The 19859-nt window shown below is 41.8% G+C and overlaps 1 protein-coding gene across 1 annotated transcript; it reads left to right on the top strand.

Annotated features, from left to right (window-relative positions):
- Positions 1-10806: 10806 nt before the first annotated feature.
- LOC310820790 (uncharacterized protein) lies at positions 10807-12898 on the top strand. Its single transcript, XM_083692576.1, has 8 exons — positions 10807-11068; positions 11161-11227; positions 11310-11512; positions 11966-12019; positions 12112-12214; positions 12356-12472; positions 12608-12662; positions 12783-12898. The coding sequence occupies exons 1-7, from the start codon at positions 10856-10858 to the stop codon at positions 12658-12660; spliced, it is 810 nt and encodes a 269-aa protein (XP_083548702.1). The 5' UTR covers positions 10807-10855; the 3' UTR covers positions 12661-12662; positions 12783-12898.
- The last annotated feature ends 6961 nt before the right edge of the window (positions 12899-19859 follow it).

The following is a 19859-nucleotide window of genomic DNA, read 5'->3' as shown; positions in this document are numbered from 1 at the left end:
ATAAAATGGGGTTACAGACAGCTTGATTAAATTGTTAACATGATAATAGAAAAAACTATAAAAATTAGAAAATAATAAAACCTATCAGTCTGTCTTACTATTGGTCAGTGAAGATTTGGAGAGGCTCCGATTCCAAACCCCGTCGAGTTAGATCCGTTTCCTCTATCTGCCGTGTTTGTGGTAAGCTCGAGTTTCCTCTACCCAGCCAAGAGGCTCTGATTCCCCGCGGGGGGCCTTGCCCCTGACGAGTAAAATCCAGAAAAACTACTAAAATTAATTTATTTTGGAATTCATTGAAGAATCCTGAATTCTGGACGAACCTGAACTCTCAATGATCCGGAACTGTGGTTGATCCTGAAATCCAGATGATCCTGAAATCCTGTGTCCAAGTATTATCCGTGAATCCGATGAGAACTCCTGTAATAATACTATATCCAAAGGTGTTCCTCTGAAAACAATAAAAATGAGAAAAGAACAAAACTGTAATAATTGATCCTCCGTGTGAAAACCTATAATAAATGCTCCTCAGTGTGAAAACCTATGATAAATGCTCCTCAGAGTGAAAACCTGTGATAATAGCTCCTTGGTGTTGCTTACTGCCACAGCCCCAACAGCTAAGGGTTTAGCCCCGTGCTGAAAGAGGAGCTGTGGAGTTCTCAGATTGTGGTCTAGTCACTAAAATGAACTCCAAATACTTATCAAGAAAACCCGTCTCCAAAAGTTGTTCAGCGGTGGCAATCCGTAAGTCAGAATATGATCAGAGTATGAGCTCCGGGCTTGGTCTCCAACACACTCAAATCCTGCTCCGATGCCTCAGGTTCATACGCTCCGCAGCGGGGAATGACCAGCGAAATGCCCCAAAAAGCATATTTTATACCCTGGCTAAGGTACCTCCCTATCTTGTGTGTTTTGTCTATGTCTGAACATTGTGTCTATGTCTGGACATTGTGTCTAGGTCTGCTTGCACAGTACATATCTATGTTTTGCATGTAGAACATCTCTGTTTGTTGTACATCTATGCTTTGTTTACAGAGTATCTATTACACTATTACACATCTTATTACACACTCCGCATAGTTTGCATCTCTGGTTGGTACACAGCAGGCCTGCAATGCTTCCTTTCCAGAAATCACAAGACAAGAAGGTGGGGGCTGCTACAGCTCCAAATGTAGCAACTCTGTGGTTAGGCCATTTCCCTTCCCCCAACAAGTATGGCTTCCAGGCCCTATTATCAACACACTCTCCTATCGTATAACAATATAGTAATCAATCATGTTAAAAGCCTTAAAACCAGCAAATCGCTATATTCTTTATATTATTAATATCACACATTTCTCAGCATATTTCTACTTGATTTTGGACGCCATGGTACTTTCCAGTTGGGGACTTTCTATCACCTGACCTGACCTTTCGACAGGTCTCACTTCACATTTTCTTTCCTACAGCAGTTGCACTGTGTACACATGACTTCAACTTTTCAAAGATATATTGCCTTGCCTCAGCGATCAACTCTGAGCAAGATCACACAGTTAAACATGGTTATTTCTAGCACTTTCTTTGTTAGCGGGCCCACTTCGTACATAAGGCCTAAGCAGATATAGTGACTCAGGGTCACACCCTCACTTCCTAGTCATTTCTAAACAGTTTAAGCAGTTTACACATATTCGAATCAACTCATTATTTGTAGGCTAAGTATATAGTTGTACTACTTCTAAATCATTATACTTTCTTTAAGCAATTTTGGATATATATATTTTGTGCCAACTTATCATTCTACTGATCCAGGAAGGTAGGGCCGATGAAAGGATCCATCCCTTCTTCCAAGTCCAGGTCCGGCATTTCCAGGTGTGGTAGGAAAAACTCATAGATGTCAGAGAGATCGATATCGCAAGACACTTCTTCTTCGGGAGGGGGGGTCTGTAGCATAGCCTCCTCTAAGGTCTCCGCTTTTACAGTAACCTCTGCATTACAGACCCCCAGACCCCCAGGGACTGGGGGTCTGTAATGCAGCCTCCGTTAAGGGAATAGGGGCTTGCAAATGACACAACAGTTGCCTGTATTTGTTTCATTTTAACCAGTCCATTTTTGAGAGGGGGAGGTGGGTCAGGAGAGAGAGGATAGAGGAGAGAGGCAAGTAAGTGGGTACTAGGGGGTCCAGTCGCAGCCGGTGTATCCCGAGTCCAATAGTTTTGGACAGGTGAACCGTGACGGGAGGTTACTTCATCTAACACCACCCAGCCGGGTGGCAGTTCTACACTCTCCATTTCCTCCCCCACGGCGGGGTGGTATATGAGGTGTCTGATTAAATCCTCTGGCGTGCCCAAGGAGGCTGGTGAGCCTGGTGGGGGTGGTGGTGTATCCACCTTCCTTTCCTGAACCCCCTGGCTTTTAGGTGGCCTTCCAATAGGTTTAAAACCCATACGTCTATCTATTTTACGCATGTGACGACCCATACGTTTATCTAACCTTTGCCCGCTGGGCCTAGCCCCTGGCCTATATTCAGAAACATCAGAAGCAGATCCAGAGTCAGTCGACTCGGTGTCAGTATCAGTGGTGGAGGTCAGTTCACTAGGCTGTCGTGGCACCCCAGCTGGACGTGGTCTCAACTCTCGTCCACTGCTTACCGGCTTAGTATCTATGGCCTTGCTTTCAGCTGAGTCTGGCTCCATCTCCTGGGTGTGTACGGGTAATTTCTCTCCCTCAGTGGATGCCCTCTGCTTACTAAGCCCTACTGGTGCCCCGGCTTCTATCTCAAATGGCCTCGGTACAATACGGTAGGTGTCCCCGGCTCCCCCATCCTTAGGCATTTCCTCCGGGGTACACTCCCACAGCACATATTCCGATTTTTTACTACAGCCTGGGTAATTCTGAGTGTGGTGTTGAGGCCGGGTAAAGGCCATACTAGACTCACCCTCGGCGACACTATTAAGATAACTTATTTAATTTATGCACTAGCCAAATATTGATTATAAATGGAGCTGAATTCATGAACTATCACTAAACCTTTGTCTATCATTGAGTCAGAGTAGTATGCGATCCCCTGACATGTAGTAATAATGGGCAAAGTTGACAATGTAGATGAGGATATTTGAAAAACAGGAGTTGGTCTCTTTGCTTGGTCCTAGTTATGATAACCACCACAAGGATTTATGGTTTAAATATTAGGTTTTCGGCAGCAGTTCACATATCTTCACAATTCATGTCTGCTACAGCGGCGGCACTGAGGTAGACCAACATTGCAATGGCAGTATGAAACTTTTAAATGCTTGCCTACTGTATGTGTATAGACTACATTGGTGTACTGTATGTTCGTTGCCCGGAGGTATGCAAAAAGACGAGGTTCCTGTTAACCTGTGTACTGGGCAATAAAGCATTCTTCTTCTTTAGACGCTACCCAGGTTAGAACAGCATTCTTCTTTAAGACACTATCCAGATTAGAACAATAATGTACATTGGTCCATTGCTTAATAGGTTCAGGCCGACATCGCAGCGGTGGTCTACCTCAATGCCGCTGCTGCAGCAGACACAAGGTGTGAAGTGCTGCCGAAAACTACCACAAGGTGGTGACAAGAGCTGTGAAGGATATTTGAAAAGAGAATGGTTTGCCTTATCAGATAGATTGGCAGAATCAAGTTTATTATAGCAGCTCATGAATTACAGAAGAGTGGAAATGGTTTAAATATCAGGTTATTTTAACGAGGACCAAGCAATGGGAACAACTCCTATCTACTCTCATACAGTCATCACGCATTCTCTCACAGCGTAGAGAAGCGGGGGAAATGTTTTAGCACAATCTGACATGAATAAGCACAAGTCGGCTTTAATAATGCAACGTAAAATTGATAACAGAATGAAGTTAGAAATGTTTATGTGAGACGGCAGTAATGATTTTGGGTTTCAGTGGAATTGAGCCTGGATAGAAAAGTATATTTTGTGAGGGGGTGCTGCCTAAAATGTTGTGAGGGGGTAAAATCTTAAACCTTGGATAAACCTTAATTTAGAACAAGTCATGTCTTCATGGACACTTCATGACATTATGTCAGATGTGGAATATACACTGAACACTTTATTAGGAACACCTGTACACCTTCTCATGGTGGAGGTGGTGTAATGGTGTGGGGAATGTTTTCTTGGCACACTTTGGGCCTGTTAATACCAATCACTCATTGCTTGAATGCCAGAGCCTATTTGAGTATTGTTGCTGACCATGTGCATCCCTTCATGGCCACAATTTACCAATCTTCTAATGGATACTTCCAGCATGATAATGCACCATGTCACAAAGCAAAAGTAATCTCAAACTAGTTTCATGAACATGACAATAAGTTCAGTGTTCTTCAGTGGCCTTCCCAGTCACCGGATCTGAATCACCTTTGGGATGTGGTAGGATGGGAAATTCACAGCTTGAAAGTGCACCTGAAATATCTGCAGGAATTGCGTGACGCAATCATGTCATTATGGACCAGAATCTCAAAGGAATGTTTCCAACGTCTTGTGGAATCAATGCCACAAAGAATTGAGGCTGTTTTGAGAGCAAAGGGAGGCCCTACCCAGTATTAGAAAAGTGTTCTTAATAAAGTGTATGGTGAGTGTACATATTATGTGTAATGTAGCTAATATGCGTCAGTATCAAGCTAACTTCATGGATCGTAAATTAGCTGTAATTTAGCTAAAATGCATTTGTCCAAGTAGTTAATCTGATTAAGTGAAGCTCTTCAATCACAAACTATTCTATCTCTCTCTCATGCTCATTTTCGTGGTTATTTTGTTAGAAGGAGGGAACACAAATGTCAGTATTGTCAGTAATTTATACCACAGAAGGATGGGTCTTTTCAAACATCCTTCACAGCTCTTGCCTCTACCTTGTGGTGGCTCTCGGCAGCACTTCACACATCTTCACAACTACTATCTGTATCATGAACCATCAACACTTAATTAATTAATTAGAATTTTACTCCAAAATATGTTTTTGTATATTTCTCATCAGCCCACCCTTGATATGGTCCCACAATATAATTACTTTGTGCATACAAACCTCATAGATATCCTAGTTGTGAGCTCAGATTTACTTCCTGGAATAGTCTCATCGTGATGCATTTTCTCCTTTACTTTGAACTGTAGGCCTATGTATTCCGTTGTTCTTGGTGTGGATTCCCACTATCAGTGTGGCCATTCTTTGTAATAGGTAAAATGGAATGTTATACATTTTACTGAAACTCAATCCTCTAAGGGGTCTATTTTTATTTATACAAATATCAGATGAGAATGCGAGTATCTACAGTATTACATTCATGACACACCCATCAAATGTGAGTTTCTTCCGCCAAGCACGCAGTTGGCACAGTGGCACATACTGGAGTGACATAGGAATTCGCGCTGGAGATCCGCACGCACATTTGACACGTAAATGACAGATCTGTGTATGTAAGGTGATGCGCAACAAAATTAGAATAGACCCCTTAAAAGAGGACTGAGTTTGTTTCTTTTAAAGATGACTATATGTGAAAATACCCTGAAAATGTTGGCAAACCAAGTTCACAAAAATTGGCTGAAAGGGAACATGTCTGAAAGTACCCAAAGGAAACTTTTTGCTTCAATAGGATAGATGGTTGGCAGACTTTCTAGATCAGTAAAATATGGAAATGGCAGCCGGCTTTCTCTAGGAATATGGACTGAATGGTCCATGGGATACTATCAGGACTCCAAACACCCTCATTTTTATTTTTCCCTGTAATAAATAATTGGTATATTGTATATCTGTAACATTATTGCACAAGAGGCACACCAACTAATGCCAGGTGCACTGACCATAGCTCTCTTATTGACACCATTGAGTCATAAACAAAGTCGGGTGGGTTTACATGTTTTACCTTTCATGTAATACTCTCACTGAACAGGGATGAAGGGATATATGGAATACCATCTATTACATAACTTTCCAGGTGCACTAAGGAAACATCTGTGACAGACCACCAATGCACAACCCGGGGGTCCTGCTACTGGGGAAGGAAGTCAAGGTACAGACCCTCCATCTGTATCACAACCAGCAGCAGGTGAGTCTAGTCAAGTTTGTTTATTTAATGTGAAATTGCCAGTTGAGTTATTATTATTGCATATTATAGTTACATTTTTATTACCAGTAACTAAATGGACTTTTCCTGCTGGTGAAACGATAACAATACTACCAGCCCCACCTGCAGACAGACATCCACCCCATCTATCTCCACTGAAACACAGCCTGCACCACGTTAGTCCAGTCAATTGCACAATGCAGTAGCACTTTTATTACCAATATATAAGTTATATGACTAAGTAACATACACAACGGGTGTATAACTACATGCATCTATGACTTTGCCTGCATAACACCAGTCCCGTGTTTACATACAACACTACCTCCACCCACCCCATCTACCTGCACTGAAGAAAGTAAGTCCACCAAGGCATCACATATCAATCCTCCTGACTGGCCAGCTCTCTCTGATAAGGTGAGAACAGAGTTTTTAATATATATATATATATATTTTAGGGCATTTCTGCTTTATTGTGACAGAGATAGTAGAGATTGACAGGAAGGATGAGTGAGAGAGAGGAGGGATGACATGCAGGATATGTCGATGGCCGGAATCGAACCAGGGACCTTGCGATAATATGGTATGCGCCCTAGTGTGCTACGCCACTGAGCGCCCCGAGAGAGTTTTTAAGCAGAATCTATCAAATAAAATCAGAATTTACTTGTGCAAAAAGAGAGGATGGAAGAAGTTGCCACCACACCAACTTTTATAGTAAAGTAGTAAATGGGTAAAAAAATCAAGAGAAGCTGGCTCATGTATTCAAAGAAAAAAAACAGTCTTTGCTTCATAGAATGAATTGGAGTTTCGCTTTGAAAAGGGGCAAACGATTGATAAAGTAGCATTAGTGGGAAGATCAGGGGGCACATGATTGAAGAAATTAAGGGATCAAAGTCCTATTCAATATTTTTTTGATTGCACCCCTGATGTTAGCCACACAGAACAATTATTTGTCATCATACGGATTATCACAATGGAGGACACACCTCAGGTTAAAGAGCATTTGGGGGGGGTACAGATCTGCCTTGGGCTCCAAAAAGATTAGGGCCAGCCCAAATGTGTCTGCTGGAGAGCTGGAGCCAAAAACTAAATAGAAAGCTACATCCTGATAATGTGGATGGCAAATCACACTTATTTCTATCTACATCTGTTTCTAACTTACAGACATATTGTTAATTAGATATGCATAAAACGCAATGATTTATTTTGTTGTTAAACAGAGTGATGTGGCTGATTGAGGCTAATTTAGCTGACATGAAATGAGCACTGCACTCGGACATTTTTAATGAGGTTCTCGTTCCAATCTTTTATTCTGAGGGCTTGCAACCAAAGACGTCTGCGGTTAGCATTAAACGTGTGTGAGTTGATGGTATTCGGCAAAAAGATTTTCGATAACAAGACCTTTATTAACATTTCTTCGATTCTGGCATCCCACTCCACAACACGACGTGTTTTCGGACTTTCATTTTGCAACCGACATGCGCATTCAAACCTGCTTTATTACTGTCAGTGTGACGTAGTCTGATAATTCACCAATGGGCTTTTCTATCTCTAGCGTGTCATTATGATTATGACACAAGATGACACAAAATGACGCAATAATTAAACACTGTCTTATTAAACAGGTGCAGAAATTATTAGGTTCATTCTTGGATATTCTGACCAAAGTACAGTACAGTATGGCAGTGACTATGACCAAGATATAGAGCACAACTTGGACCATGGATCCATATTCTGTGAGTACTGAAACATCTGTTAAACTGAACTGTAAAGTTTTAAAGATACTTAAGATGTTTGTAATAATGGTTGTAGATAATAATTGGATTAGAAATAAATATTGCCTCTAAACAAGGGCATTTAATGTGCACCACAGAAAGAGGGAAAAACTTAGCCAGGGGGGAGTGTTGAGAAACCCCAAATTACAGATTTATTTTAAAGAATAAATATAACCAATTATCTCAGTACAATGATTTAGCCTAGCCCTTGTGCATTCTAATGGGTGACTAGCTCTATGTGCCACATAAATATTCCTTTTGTTTAATCTTTTCTCCTCCTTACACACCGTGGTTATCTTGTGTTTTTGTTCTCTTTTGTTCGTTTTTATTTCCTGTTCCTGTTAATGTGTGTTGTCCTTGTCACATGATTGCTTTGTGCTACTGTCAGTACAGCTTGTCATATATGTTGTATTTGGTGTGTCCTGTTTATTGATACAAAATACAAATAAAACACCACCAGTTCACCTGCTCCTGGAGCACGGGATAGATACATATACGTATTAGTGGCTATATATGGGATATATACATATTACTTTATTATACATAAGTAATAGTGCCACTTCAATTCTATGTGCTTTTCTCTTAATAGTAAGAACAAATACATGCACATTATGGGAGTGCCATTTTTACTGATCTCTTCAATGTTTTGTTCAGGCTAGTGCAGCAGGATACTACAAGTATGATATAAATGGATACTCTTACCGTGTTCAAGACAGCCATTGGGGTAAGTAATAAACATTACACACATGTTGGATCTAACGTTTGTCTTGACATGCCTTGATCAAAGTGAAAGAATCAAGCTTCTGCTCTCATTTGTTTTACAGAGAGGTATGACTGGGATCAGCACCAAAATGCGTACATCCACGTCAACGACCATTATCAGCATGATCAAGGGGAGCTCTTGGATCCAGTGAACGGTCCTTCACGCCTTCCCCTTCTTACTGACTCCCATCTCCACCAGCAGACTCCACAGTGGCAGGGAGCCCCTCCATCGTTTCCTGGGCCTATTCCACAGTAGGGACTGTTAACAGCAATGACATCTACACAAACACCCAGTATATATCAGATCTGATCATTTTGGGGATTTGGAGTGTTCAGCCTCATGTGTTTCCCTCTCCTTAGTGGTGTCACATTGGAGGGCATGATGCAGTTTGCTCAGAGGAGATCTCAGGAGTGCCTCACTGAACACTATATGTGGCACTTTGTTTCACTCCTCCTCATGCAGGGAAGAGTAAGTGACATCATCTTAGTGAAGCCAGATGTGTATTTACAGGATGAGTTAGATGATATTGATGATAAATATATGGCGTTGGGATGTTTCTATGAGTCAGCAAACATATTTTAGAAAACCTGGCTGATGCCCAACCACTTAAACAATTACTATGATAACAAACTGTTCAAAATCTGTTGATTTATTTTAAAACTGCAGTTGCAGAGAAAGTAAAATCATAAATACTATACAAAGTATCTGCAGCTAAAAATATCAATAGTGGCTCACCTCATCTAAAAAGACCCTAACCCTATTTAAAATGGCATATGCTCAATTATCTAAATTAAAATGTAGTCAGTTTGTCATTGTTGAAGGGCCGCTCCTTCACACACTTGTATTTGTATATTTAGGTGGGCACTCCTATTGTGAAGGACATAGAGCCTAAACTGAACACTACAATAGTAGATGACATCAGGACAGGCTTGAGTACTCCGATTGTTGATCATGTGCAACCTGCTCTGGATACCTCGTGCATCAACTATTTCAGGCACAAAATGGCCACTACAAATATTGACAACAGCCAGCCCAACCTGGACAATCATCCTGACCCATCTATTCTGATTGCCGAAGAAACCCAGTGTGAACTTGGTGCTCTGGTTGTTGAAACCTTGACTGAGGACAACATCCTGCCTGAATCAGAAGCCTTGCTTGTGGATGACATCCAGCCTAAGTTATGCCATCTGTTTTGGGATGATGTACAGTCCGAATTTGATTTTCCAATGATGGACAACCGCTGTCTTGGCACGGACGCTTCCATCATGGATGACGTCCTATCCGGTCCAACTATGGATGTCAACCGTCCCGGAATGGAAGCCTCTATTTTTGAGATTGGGACTGTTGCCAAAAAGGACATCGCAGGGTCAAGCATGATTGTTGAAGCCCCCCATGTGGATGATGGGTTAGGGTTAGGGACGCTCATGCCAAATGTGCAGCTCAATGCGCCCATGACATACCATCCATCTTTAGAAGGCGTAAGACCTCCACCAATGGCCAACCTGGACATTCATCCTGACCCATCTACTCTAAATGTGGATAATAGCCGGTTCAATTCAGACACTCCTGTTGTGAATGATGTCAAACTTCAACCTCATGCTCTACGTGAAGACGACGCCCAACCTGGCCTGTATGCTCTGGATATGGACAATGTCCTCTCTGAGTCAGACACTCTGGATGTGGACAATGTCCTGTCAGATACTCTGCTTGTGGATGACATTCTGCCAAGGGTGAATGATCTGATTGTGGAAGAGACCCAGTGTGAACTTGGTGCTCTGGTTGTTGAAACCTTGACTGAGGACAACATCCAGCTGGAATCAGAAGCCTTGCTTGTGGATGACGTCCAACAGGAATTCCTTGCTCCTGTTGTGGAAGACATCCAGTACCAACTTCATTCCCCAATCCTGGATGATGTTCAGCCAGGCCTGGACAGCCTGATTGTGGATAATGTCACACCTGCAACAGGGAGTAGTATTTCTGACCAGCTTGGCCCAGACATTTCTGTCCAACCTGCCCTGGATGCTTCAATTCTGGATGACATCCAGTCCAACCAAGACTCCCCTGGTCAGGACATCCTTATAGTGGGAAACATCCAGCCTAACATTGATGCTCAGAGTGACACCCAGCCTAGGTTATGCAATCTGTTTTGGGATGATGTACAGTCCGAATCGGATTTTCCAATTATGGACAACCTCTGTCTTGGCACGGAGGCTTCCGTCTTGGATGACGTCCTACCCGGTCCAACTATGGATGACAACCGTCCCGGAATGGAAGCCTCTCAGGACATTGCAGGGACAAGCATGATTGTTGAAGTCCCCCATGTGGATGATGTGGCACTCATCCCAAATGTGCAGCTCTACGTGCCCATGACAAGCCCTCTACCTGGAGAAGGCGTGAGACCTCCACCGATGGACACTGTTGTGGGTAATGTGTGTCACACTGAGCCATGCCTCCCTCAGGTGAGTTGAAGATGTTCTTCAAGCTTTGCATCACATTATTTGACTGACAATAACCAATGTCACATTCATACATTGATTGTTATGAATTTCAGACGTGTCCTCCACCACCTCCCAACACCCAAATGGTCCCCCAGGGTAATTTCTACTCCAGGAGAAAAGGTGATTTTATATTTGTGCTGCAATTGACACAGAGTGACTAGCACTAAGTGAAGAGGTTAAAGAATGATCCTCCTTGTCACAGATGTTCGGAGTAGATATGTCGACGACCTGATGACGACTCAAGACCAACCCAAAGTCCCAAGTCAGCCAGTTGCTCAGGCCCACAGCCAGCCAGAAGCTGAGCCCACTGCTGCAAAGCAGAACAGTAGCGGAGAGGGCTGGTTCAGCTGGCTGGCACGTTGGAGACCGAAAGAGGCTTACCTCCCTGATAACAGCAACACACCAGTAAGGAACCAGTTCTCCATATTCTACAAAGAATCTTTAGTTAACAAGTACTTCATATTAGACTGAATGCGGCCGTCTTGTTGCATGGTGACAAGATAGGATGGTGATAACCTTTTAGAGGAGAGCAAGATATGAGATGTTGAAGCCAATAAGAAATAAATTACTTTTCAAGATCTTAACTCTTCCATTTATTGGCAAGAGGCCCTCAAACTATATTTTAATTGCAGTCCTGTCAACGGTGATCCCTAATCTCAACGACCCATCAATCTTCCAAGTTGCTGCAGCAACTTCACACACACTATCCCTCTAATGAACGTACTGCAATGACCAATTACTGCCCATCCAATCGTTTGCTATTCTGTCTCCTTCGTTGTTCATATTTGTGAATGCTTATCAGATGGTTGTCATGTCAACCCTAACCCTAACTCAAACTTCTCTCCTCTTCCTCCTGAGATGGTCTTTGATGCACTTCGGGGATGGGTGAAGGAGACTGTGTCTCAGCAGAAGGTACCCACTGTTATTTAAATTTGATAAACCACTGTCTTATTTTGACCAGTTCTTTCTTATGTTTTTAATGTTTTGTTCACACTCTTCTACAGACCGGACCTCCACCACCACCTCCACCTCCACCTCCACCGCCACCTCCACCAAAGGGCAACATTGGTCTCCAAAATGGAGTTAACCCATACTCCATGAGAGCAGGTAATTACACCTCTATAGCTAGCGTGTGTATGAGAATGTGTGTGGTGGATCTGCTTCACATGTAAATGTGAGACTCTGACAGTTTATTTACTTTCTGTGGTCATCTTCTCTGAGCAAACACCTTTTCCCCATGTGTGACAGCTCCTCATAGATATGGGAACAGATACCCAGGTTCCTTCACCACTGGCTCTGTGATATCACAGGTGGCACCCATCTTGAGACCCCTGGCACCATTGCCTGTGCCTCTCTGTGCAAATGGTACGTGTTCTCTCTTTTGTTCTGGTGAGCAAATACGGGTCTTTACCATTTTGAATCCTGAACATTCTACTGAGTTGGATGAAGTACTGCAGAACATTTAGGGATAACAGATACATATTATTTCTTTCTCTGCAGATAACAGGGCAGGGGGGAACCAGGTTCCCAGCCAGAACTACGGCCCTGTTTAAAGGTATGGTCTACCTGTGATACGGACCTGTTAGTGTGGTTTACATAGGTTTGCTAAACACTGCTCAGAATCCACCTCTGAAACTTGTCAACTTGTGTCAAAGTCTTTCTCTTCTTCTTATAGGCCATATCCCCAAAGAAGAGGCAGAGTGAGATGCACTACAGCATGGCAAAAATGTTTTGCATTGAAGAATAAATTGAAATTTGAAAATGAATTAGGCTTATCTATCTCTACTACATTAAATTACATACTCTTTGAGGGACTTTTAACATTTAATTGTATGTGTAACTGACTGCTGCTATTTTGCTGCAATAATCTGGGGAAGAGTTACAGGGACTCTGCACTTACATAGTAGCTTAAGATCATGAGAGGGTAACCAAACTACAGTCATTGAACTAAATATAAACATAAATGTGAAGAAAAAAACATAAATAAAAACTGTCCTGGGAGCAGATCTGTCAATTAGAATAACACACTTAATAATGTGCCTCCATTGGAATTCTTGTACCAGCCTCTAGGGAACATGGAACATATAGATCACAGAACATAGAACACAGAACACGGAACAGCCTTGGAATGTTACTCTAAATGCCTATCAGAATGACTCTTCATCGTAACAAGTAGTGCAATGGAACATGACAGGTAGACTGAAAGGTAGTTTACATAAAGGGGATCACGTCACTGTAGAAATCCATCTTCAGAAAAACTGTGTTGTTCACCACAATCAAATGGATAACATTCTGCCCTCTGCTTATCTTAGATGCGGAATGAGGTTCAATCACAACCATGTGTATGTCAATGACATACACATAGCCACACACATAGATACACGTCTCCCTAGTTTGATCGATCGTTGTCACAGCCCCTTTTTTGATAGTTTCATGACCCCTTGTGAATTTGAATGATAACCCCTCCTGGGGTTATACACCCATTGATAGATTGTAACCTTTGTTCTATTGTTGTTCAAAAGAATTGTTCACAAAGACACATGTAATTCAATGAAGCAGCAGAGCACATTCGACACTAAGCAGGACTAGACACTAAGTCTAGGCTCTATGGGTACCTGGATGTGTGCACAGTCACCTGTGTCTGTGTGTGTGTGTGTGTACGTGTGTGTGTGTGTGTGTGTGTGTGTGTGTGTGTGTGTGTGTGTGAGATAGAGTGTGTGTGGCAGTGTGTACATGTGTGAGGAGTGGGGACCATATGAGAGAAAGGTGGCTCTTTTAACCTTTACATGGTGGTAGCCTTTTCTACAAAACTTAAAATAACAGCCCCACATTTATCAGTATCCTTGGCTTTAGGTGTCAGTTCGTGGCACCAATATCTGACAGCATTGGACACACACACTATATTGCAGTACACAGGCTAGAGATTGCAGGTCTCCCAAAGAGAAAAGTCAAGCAATCGGGAGGTTGCTGGTTCGATCCCCACCCTATGAGGGACCCGGATGTGAGCTGGTAACTGGAAGGTTACTGGCATCATGTCTAACGCTCCTACCACTGCCGTTGTGCCCTTAAGCAAGGCACTTAACCCCTAACTGCTCCAGCGGCGCCGAATATGGCTGCCCTGTGCCCAGAGCCCAGAGCCCAGAGCTCTGTTCTCCCTTGGGGGTGTGGTGTGTGCAGTGTGTGCAGTGTGTGTGTTGTCACGGGAGGGGTGTGCACGTGTCAAATTCCTACAATTGATGAGAATTGATTGCATGGCCACATAAAGAGTCTTCTTCTTCTTCTTCTTCTTCTGATAGTGTTCTGTGGCAGCTGCTGTGTGGAACTGTGTGTTGAAGATGGTGCTACTTGTGTCCATGGTTACCTGTATATCCTTTGTTATATGTTGGGGTATTTGGTGTAATGTTTTATAGTCAACCTAAATAAAGTATTCTTGTGATGTGAACAGATCTACGGCGGCCATGCCATCGCGTCTCCAACCTCTTGGATGACCTGCAGGTGTCGTTGCCATTCCCCTGGAGGGGGGTCCTCCCTGCCACAGTAAGTCCGCTCCTGTGTTCAGCTCTTCTGCCACATGAGTGATCCTGTAGCACTATAAATATTCCTGCATGAATAAAAGACAGAAAGAAGCAGATAGTTTCAGCACCACCGGCTCACAAGTGCAGTCACTTTCCTATTGTATATAAACGCATGCGTTTGGTTCCTTTGGAGTCGGACACTTCCTCACTTCACTATTGGTTTTCTTTGCGCCTTTGACAAATTGTAAGTAGGCAACCATACTAATGCGACATTTTGTTTGAGGAGAACTGTCGATGGAATCAGTTAATTTCCTTTGAAGTGACGCTCGTCGTGTTTTCTACGTGTGTGTGTGTGTTGGGTTTCCAACATTCTCTACTTGTCATATTTGTTGTTTGATCTCAACATTGAATGATTGAAGTGGGAAGAATGACAGACAATGTTGACTTCACTGGCAATGTATGAACAATTTAAAATAGTAATAGTGAGGGACTGACGGGCAGACTGACAATGAGCTCCTTTTTACTCAACAACCCTTTTGGGTTGAATTCTGATTCTCTTTCCCCATAATGGATCTATTAGCATTGATGCCATGGTTGTATGAGCTAGAATTGAAAAAAATCAGTTGTAGACAAATAACCTTCTTGTTGGTGCTGCTGTAGATGTAGTATGTAAGAGGCAGTGGAGCATCCCCTTAAGTTTTCAGAATGTTTTTATATGTTTGCCAGGAACGTAGCAGGGCATACTTCATGGTTTGATCTATACAGTACAACTCCAATACAGCAGATGGCAATATACGCTGTACATGGATCCTACTATATGTATTCTCTTTGGTGTAAATAAATTCATACCAAACCAACAGATGGGATAGACTATCACACTTAGGGACATTTTGTTTAAGGCATTATGTTACATTATTAAAAGACATTACCGAATCACAGAACAAGGGATACAAAATATATTGTGCAACCGATTTGCTTCACAAGCGATCACAGGGGAACAAAAGTACTTTTTTTGAGGAGGAAAATGACGAGCACTTGGCCAGTTAAATGATTAACTATAACCTCTTAAAAATTAAGTTAAGTTTAAATTAAGTTAAGTTTAAATTAAATTTAAATCTCCCTGACATGCTGTTATTATGCCTGCTCTCATAGGAGGGCATGGCTGATGTGTTGTTTGCAGAGGAGGAGGAGCTATGAAATCCTCCGCCACCAATCACAGATGGTGGTGGGCCAAAGTTCAGCTGCGGTGGCTTCATCGAAGCTCTTTCTCAATTGTCAGAAAATCCATCCTCTCCTTGACTCTGTCCTCAGTGACGTGGAAACCGATAAGTGGTCGCATTTAAGAGGGTATCAATTGTCAAACAGGATTCCTCCCTGTCCTGCCTCCTTGAGGAGGTGCCCCGCTAAAGGATGCAAGATTGTATGCTCATGCGGAAAGAGTTTGTAGGATTTCTGCTTACATGTAACATCCACACACCCTTTTTACCAGACAGGACTCTGGAAAGGTGTAATACAAATGTGTGTCTGTCCACATGGGAGATTTATCTTAAATATATTTATTTAAGAATAGGCTACAACATAATAGCCTACACTACATAGACAATTCCTACAATTGTGGGAAAACTACGATAAATATAATTGCCACACTAATTTCCATCTGGGGGTAAATTGCTATATTATTGTCATGAGGTCGAAATGGTTGAAGTAATCTAACCCAAAGGTTAACAAGATGTATTGCAAACACAACAGCCTACTGGTATTCAGTCAATCTATAAACATAACACCATGGCATCCCAATTTGTGCCACGCCAATGTACTACATCTCGGTGGAAGGGGCAGTGACGACATGACGTAGGAGCAGACAAGGACATCTCAATTTTATATGACCACGATTCCGTTCATCCTTGTTTCCTCGTTCACTATACTTGATTCCTCTCTTCATTTCCCTGCAATGTTTTGAGGAGGATGCGCAAAGTAACAGTTTCACATATCTAAGGAAGACAGTCGGGAACACATTTGACAGACTCTGGTTGACAGCTCCCTATTTGTAGAGAGATTTTCTATATTTCTATATGTAAACAACTTACTTTACATTGAACCAGGCTGATTAGCAGTGCCAGCACAAGCTCCACTTCTCTCTCCCTCTCTCTCTCCCCCCCTTTCTCAATAGTTAGAAACTTGATTCTTCGCATCCTCTCATCCATCCTCTGCTCACTTTTTCTCAAAAAGAATTGGAGAAGAATATCTAATGCGTTTTCAGTAGGAAGCGTGTGGGCAGAGGAAATGATACGAGGAATCATGTTTTGAACAATTGAGAAAGGGCCCCTGTGTCCCTGTCCCTATCTCCCAAGGAAAAATATTATAATAATCTGCACATGTTTTTGTCAGTGCGCTGTAATTGATACAATTGATACAAATTCTTAGTACAATAGTTCTCAATAAGATACATACAATATCATTTAATTCCCCAAAAGAGTTGATTCACTTTGAGACACTACTAGTAATATGATTCACATGGATATACTGTATGATATAAAGTATCCAAGTCAGGATTAGGTCAACATAATTCAAACAGGCATGGGATATGAGATGAAACTCAAGAGATCTGTCTCCTCCACTTCTAGTCTATCTTAATAAGAAGCGTAGGGTAATATAGAGAGCGGAATCCATTCTCCTTAGAAAATAAAAAAATCCAATCATAATACTGTGGATGATAGTTTGACTCTCACAGACACATTTGAATCTTTCCAATTTTGTGGTTTCCGTTCTAAATGTCTGCTTGGACACAGCCCTTGAGATCAGCCCCTTTGATGATCAACACCATGGAAACGGCCCCTAAGGCAGCATGTCTGTCATGGTGTCCCCGGATGGGAAGCTCATAATTACGAATGCATGGTCATTAGATGGGAAGTCTGGATTATGGGTGTGTAGGCCTCTCCATTCAATTCCCTCACAGCTAATGGAATTAACTTCTCTCGGGTGTGGGAATTAAATGGACTCAAGCTGTTCCGTTTCACCAGGTAAACTCGCTGTCAAAAGCAGCACGTGTCACCACAATAGTAAAGGTGAAAGAGTAATGCTGCTGAGTTGCTGTCACGGAGTGCACTCACATTTACGTGCATCCTGTCACCAGAATAATGGCTCTCATCCTGGTTAAGAGCATAACCTGGAAACGCTCCCGCCAATATTACTATACATGATAAATCCTGCCAAGCGTGAGATTTCAAACTAAATATTACAGAAAATATGCTTGTCTTTATTTTTCTTCCTCTCACTTCTGAGCAATTTGTCGCTTATGCCACATCAGAACACCTGGAGACTATGGATGAAAGTGAGCAGTCGAGATTGGTGAGAAAGGGCAGTGATGAAGGAGTACACAGATGCAGAGTGGAAACGAAAGTTCATTTTCCAATATGTGGAGAAAGGCATATTCAACATACCACTACCGTGTTTCTCATAACTCAATCAGGTTACGCTTATTGGAATGAATAAGGTGTTTACACATTAACTAGAATACTTCAGTGACCAGCCTAAGATTGGAGTAATGATGTGCATGTAAATGTATTCAGTGGTATTCATCATCTAGTCATCATCTAATAATGTTGGAATTCGGAAATACAAGTTTTCCACTCGGAAATAAGCACTTGAAGTGGGAAACTCGGGGTAGAGAGGATAATACATGAGTTTACGAGTTGTGTCGTTTCCTCAAACTGAGAAATGGCTGTCAAAACAGATTGACAGTAGAGGGTATATCAACAGTTTTCATATGTTTTGTACAGTTTTAACATGGTTGAGAAAGTAGTTCCCCAGATGTCTCTCGAATGCAATTAGAAGCACAAAAAGGAGAAGCTTTATTAGGATGTCCATGTTGTGAACATGAGGAAATTTACGTGAGCTGGCCAACTGCATTCATTTTGGTTGAAGAGCTATTCCGACATCAGAGCACTTGAATGCGCTCATGATGTATTTACGACTTTACCAACGTCACCAACTGTTTCCGAGTGGGACTAGAACGCACCATAAACCCGCATTTTGTTGCCAAAATGAAGCTCTGCTATTAAAAATGTTGTGTCCAGGTTTGTCCACAACCTTATGTGTGCAGTCTATAGTGTTTGCGAATTTACCATACCAATTTACCTAAATAAGGGATAAATAAATAAATAAAAATTGGACGACGGGTTACACAGTAACCAGTTTGGTATAATTAGTCTCTGATCTCACTTGGATTTTATTTTCATTTTATCAGGGTCATAGCTGTCATGACTGTTGACTGCAACCTGTAGCATTTCACATTTTCTAGCATCTCAGAGTGAATCTGTGTAGGATGGATTCTATATTATTCAGACTAATCCGATATTTTATATCAAAAGTAAACATACAGGAGTATTTATAGGAAATACAGTATAGTATTGTCTGACTAATAGTCTAATTTCATCAAGACATGTTAGACAATCAGAATTTGGTATCAAAGACACAAATAATTGGAAGGCTCAAACCTGAATCGTCTCTGAACATTTTGTTACATTTGTCGTTTGTCGTATTGTGGATTTTTTTTTTTTTACCAATAGACGAGTGCGATATTGATGATGCGCTGCGTCTCCTACACTTTGAAGCATCTGTATGACAGTTATATCTTGGGGACCTGAAGCAACAATTAGACCGTTAGAAGGTTACTCCTATTCCGTATTTATGTTGTGAGCAACCCCTCCCACAACGACGTGGGAACACCCAAAGGTGAGTTGCTGTTTCCTGGCAGCACACTGCACAGACTTCGTTTCGACTGGCGACACAAACCGTTAACCTGTTTGGAATAAATAGAGGAAAAATAAATCCGTCGGTTTGGGGATACCGATCCAGGCACACGCGCTTTTGTAGTGCGCATTCTTTGTGGAAGGTGTATTTTACTTTACGAATTTTAAATAAAGTTTCGAAGAGGAGTCTGCAATAGTATCGGTGGTTATAATCTTCACAGCCAGAAGAAAACGAAATTTCATAATTGTGACCGTATATTTGTGGAAGTAAGTAGTGCCTATGAGGTTTGGTATATATGTTGTTTTGTCAGGTTTTATTGAATGCCTTTCTGCTAGCTTTTTGAGCCATTCTGCAATCTCTCTTTTTTCTTACTTTTCATCTGGATCAAGAACCATATCGTTTTAAAGTGGAATTTAAACTAAAGCTTGTCTTTGAATCATTATTATTTTAGGAAGAATACATTTGATCCAAGTGTAATGTGTAAT

Source organism: Argentina silus, assembly GCF_951799395.1.
Source record: "Argentina silus genome assembly, chromosome: 20".
NCBI lineage: Eukaryota > Metazoa > Chordata > Actinopteri > Argentiniformes > Argentinidae > Argentina > Argentina silus.
The sequence above is the reverse complement of the archived record's forward strand: the minus strand, read 5'-3'. Positions and strand labels throughout refer to the sequence as shown.